Source organism: Brassica napus, chromosome C3, assembly GCF_020379485.1.
Source record: "Brassica napus cultivar Da-Ae chromosome C3, Da-Ae, whole genome shotgun sequence".
In the NCBI taxonomy this organism is placed as follows: Eukaryota; Viridiplantae; Streptophyta; class Magnoliopsida; order Brassicales; family Brassicaceae; genus Brassica; species Brassica napus.
In genome coordinates this window covers 16,180,874-16,184,357 of record NC_063446.1, presented here as the reverse complement: position 1 = coordinate 16,184,357, position 3,484 = coordinate 16,180,874, and the positions used below count along the sequence as shown (strand labels likewise).

Below are 3,484 nucleotides of genomic sequence, written 5' to 3'. Positions count from 1 at the left end.
AGCTGAACGGAGACGGCAAATGTAAAGAGACGAAGAACAATTAAAAAAACCCTAATCGACAAAACGCTGTGTTTAATAACATAATAAAACATTAATTGAACGGGAAAACTCAAATCATACCATATTATTTAAAAACCAAACGTCGGAACAGAATTACTAAACCAAACCGAGAATCATGGACCCCACAATATTTATAAAACACATATGTGTACACCTTAAGGAGAGAATAAACTATCATATCATAAATATATATTAGTTTCGACCATCAATGTACAAAGTATCTTTTAGTTTAGTGGTATAAATGTTGGTGTTTATATCTCAATAACCCAGTTTCGAGCCAAAAGCTTGACGCTGACTCTTTTTTTTGTTTTCATTGGTCAAATTTTACAATGAACACGTTTGGGCAGAGTCAAATCGACAGTTCACATAAAGATTTGACACTAATAATATTACGGTTTTAAAGATCATAAAGTATGGGTTTAAGCCTCTAAACCACACTAAGTGCCGACTGTATTGTTGAAGAGAAGTTTTTGTGTGGCAAACATATAATCTGCTTCTTGGCTTAGATCCATTGCGGAGAAATTGTTTTTTCCTCTGGCAGGAGAAACAGAGTTGCTTCTTCTTTATTGGAATCGGTTAATTTGGACTTCTATAGACCCACAGTTTGTTATGCTTATAAGTCCACTCTGGGTAAATGTAGATTTGATGTCCGTCGGGACAGCAAGTGGATTAGGGGTTGTTATGTGTTGGCTTAAAAAACCACAAAATACCGTCTCTGGTTTTTGAGGTTGGCTTGTGTTTATGTTTCACCTTTTCTTTTGCCTATAATTTGTGCTTCATGAACTATTTTGTGGAATGTAAGATTGTATACACCCGAGGTGCAAATTTGAATAACGAAACTAATAACCAAAAGTAAAGATCTGGTCGAAAACAGTAAACAAAAGTGATTTTACTCAATTACGGAAGAAAAAAATTAAAACAAAAAAACATTGTTATTAAATGAAAGTACAAAGTATGATTATGGTTTTGAGTTTGAGACTGAGTCGAAGAAGAATGTATGAAGATAGTACTAGCGAAACAGAACCCTTCTTTCCTTGATTTATAAACAAAACAAGTGAAGAGGGATCTTGGTACCTCCTTTCTATGCCTGCACATCATACGTTTAAACAATGTCTCAGACTTCCCCAAATGCTTATATGAGAAGTTGGGAGTTAAAAGAGGAAAGTAGATGATGATGATGATACCTTGTTTGCGATGTTGTTGGAGAGCCAGTCAAGTCCCTCGTAGAGTCCTTCTCCAGAGGTGGCACATGTGCTCTGAATGTACCTGCCATTATTACAATGATATCATTATATAAGATCATATGTCTGAGCCTGAGAGAGCTAGAGTTGTGTGGGTTTTTTTTGGCTAACCAGTGTCGTTGGCGGAGAGAGTGAAGGCCAAGCTTGTCAGTAATCTCAGCAGCGTTCATTGCGTTGGGAAGATCTTGCTTGTTAGCAAAGACAAGCAGAACTGCATCCCTCAACTCATCCTGCACAGAAAAAAACAATAACAAAGTCAAAACCAGATGGTGCATGCATAAAATAAATCTATTGATTCTTATATATATAGGACCTCGTTCAACATCCTGTGAAGCTCGTCCCTGGCTTCAACAACACGGTCACGATCGTTGCTGTCCACAACAAAGATAAGTCCCTGTGTGTTCTGGAAGTAGTGTCTCCACAATGGGCGGATCTGGATGAGCAAAAAAGAAACCATTAGTAAAGATTTTGATAATAACAATTCTACGACCAGAGCAGAACTCAAAATGAAATAACGTAGTCCATTAATATAAGAAATGTCAGCCAGAAAACGACATTTCTTTGAGAATGAATCAAAGTATGCTCGATATTCCAGCTGATTTGATTTAGCTTATCAAATGTAGAGTGTTGGTACACGAACAAAATTCACCAACACTGAACCTAATAAGCAAACCAACATCGAAAACACAAGCAAGAAAAATAAAATAAAAAACCTTGTCCTGACCCCCGACATCCCAGACGGTAAAGCTAATGTTCTTGTATTCCACAGTTTCAACATTGAAACCTGCAAAACATTCAAACAACAAGTGTCTATCAGCTTCTCATACAAAAAAAAAAAAAAAGTAAAACATTTCAATATCAATAGGAAGTTAACTTACCAATGGTTGGGATAGTGGTGACGATCTCACCAAGTTTGAGCTTGTAGAGGATGGTCGTCTTACCAGCTGCATCGAGTCCCACCATCAGAATTCTCATCTCTTTCTTCGCAAACAGCTTGCTGAACAGCTTCCCGAATGACAGCCCCATGCTTTTTTCCCAAACCTATTCACACACACGAAAAGAGATTCCATCAAATTCAAACTAAACCAAGTATAATATGATTACAAAGCGTAATTGATCTCGATTGCAAATTGCATCGGATCCCAATCATATCCTCAGGTCTAGATCCAATCAGAATCTTTACCCCCAATAAACTATAGAATCGTTGATCTAGAGAATCAACTAATATCAATTTGATTTTTCTACGTCAAAGCTACAGATCCAGCATTTGTAAACTAGCGAATCACAAGGAAACACGACAGATCTGGGAAAATGACAGAGCCGCATGGATCCGGATCGCGGCAGAGAAATTTGAATCGGAGCGAGAGAGAGAGAGAGAGAGAGAGAGAGAGATAGATGGAGAAGGAATAAACGTACCCAAGAAACAACGCCGCACGAGATCTCAGCTCCGATGACCCTTCCAACGTTTCACGATGATTCTTTTTGTGGATACACACAAAATCTCTACATATATAACCCACTAATAAGCGTCAAAAATGCGTCGCATATTTGATTAAAAATCATTTACTATACAGTTCGGCCCATTATTGCAATATTATTTACCAAAATAATCTCACCATCGTATATAGGCCCATTGGTTTACTGGACCGAGAAGTTAAGCGTATTCGCTCGCCTATTCCAATTAGCAAGAAAGTTAATTTTCATTATGATTATTACCACACGACTGTCAAACAAAAAGCCTTTTATAAGGATGAATCATATCTGATTGGTAGAGACGGAATTGTTGATTTGGAGGGAGGCCCAGACATTGGTCACTCAGAGAATTACACAAACGAGAGAGTAGGAGAAAACAACGCGCTATCTCACATACCAGAAAGATGGTGTAAAAGTTTCACAGATGAGTTATAGGAAGAAAATTATATTCACTCGGGACAAAGCTGGTACAGTACTCTTGCTAGTTTTGAGAGTTCAGTGGAGGCAAGAAATACAAGGGTAAGTTTATCACCACTTCACTCAGAAGTTGAACTGCCCATTTGCACAATGTAATGTACGAGGAACAAGACGTATCATGTCACGTTTGCAACGGATTGTTCTCAACTAGTGAAGATGGTTTCGGAACAAGATATAAAGATATAAAGATACTGAAAGAGAGTTTTAACCACTCATAGCTCATTCATATGCCT

At 37.7% G+C, this 3,484-nt stretch overlaps 1 protein-coding gene across 2 annotated transcripts; it reads right to left on the bottom strand.

Moving 5' to 3' along the window:
• Positions 1-934: 934 nt before the first annotated feature.
• Positions 935-2,896, bottom strand: LOC106438320 (ADP-ribosylation factor 1-like). 2 transcript variants are annotated; one of them, XM_013879436.3, is made up of 7 exons: positions 2,718-2,895; positions 2,180-2,342; positions 2,015-2,085; positions 1,615-1,734; positions 1,413-1,531; positions 1,245-1,326; positions 935-1,147 (listed from the first exon to the last, which is right to left on the bottom strand). In XM_013879436.3, exons 2-7 carry the CDS (start codon positions 2,325-2,327, stop codon positions 1,142-1,144), a joined length of 546 nt encoding a protein of 181 aa, XP_013734890.1. In that variant the 5' UTR covers positions 2,328-2,342; positions 2,718-2,895; the 3' UTR covers positions 935-1,141. The 2 variants fall into 2 exon arrangements, with proteins under 2 accessions (XP_013734890.1, XP_048608681.1); XM_048752724.1 differs by having other exon boundaries at positions 1,245-1,531; positions 2,718-2,896.
• Positions 2,897-3,484: the final 588 nt, after the last annotated feature.

What these genes read in the sequence shown, in the direction of transcription:
- LOC106438320 (XM_048752724.1), bottom strand. Translation starts at nt 2,327, where the DNA reads ATGGGGCTGTCATTCGGGAAGCTGTTCAGCAAGCTGTTTGCGAAGAAA. An exon ending in CACCACTATCCCAACCATTG is followed by an intron (nt 2,086 to 2,179) that starts GTAAGTTAACTT and finishes AATGTTTTGCAG; the next exon opens with GTTTCAATGTTGAAACTGTG. An exon ending in TTCACAGGATGTTGAACGAG is followed by an intron (nt 1,532 to 1,614) that starts GTCCTATATATA and finishes TTTTCTGTGCAG; the next exon opens with GATGAGTTGAGGGATGCAGT.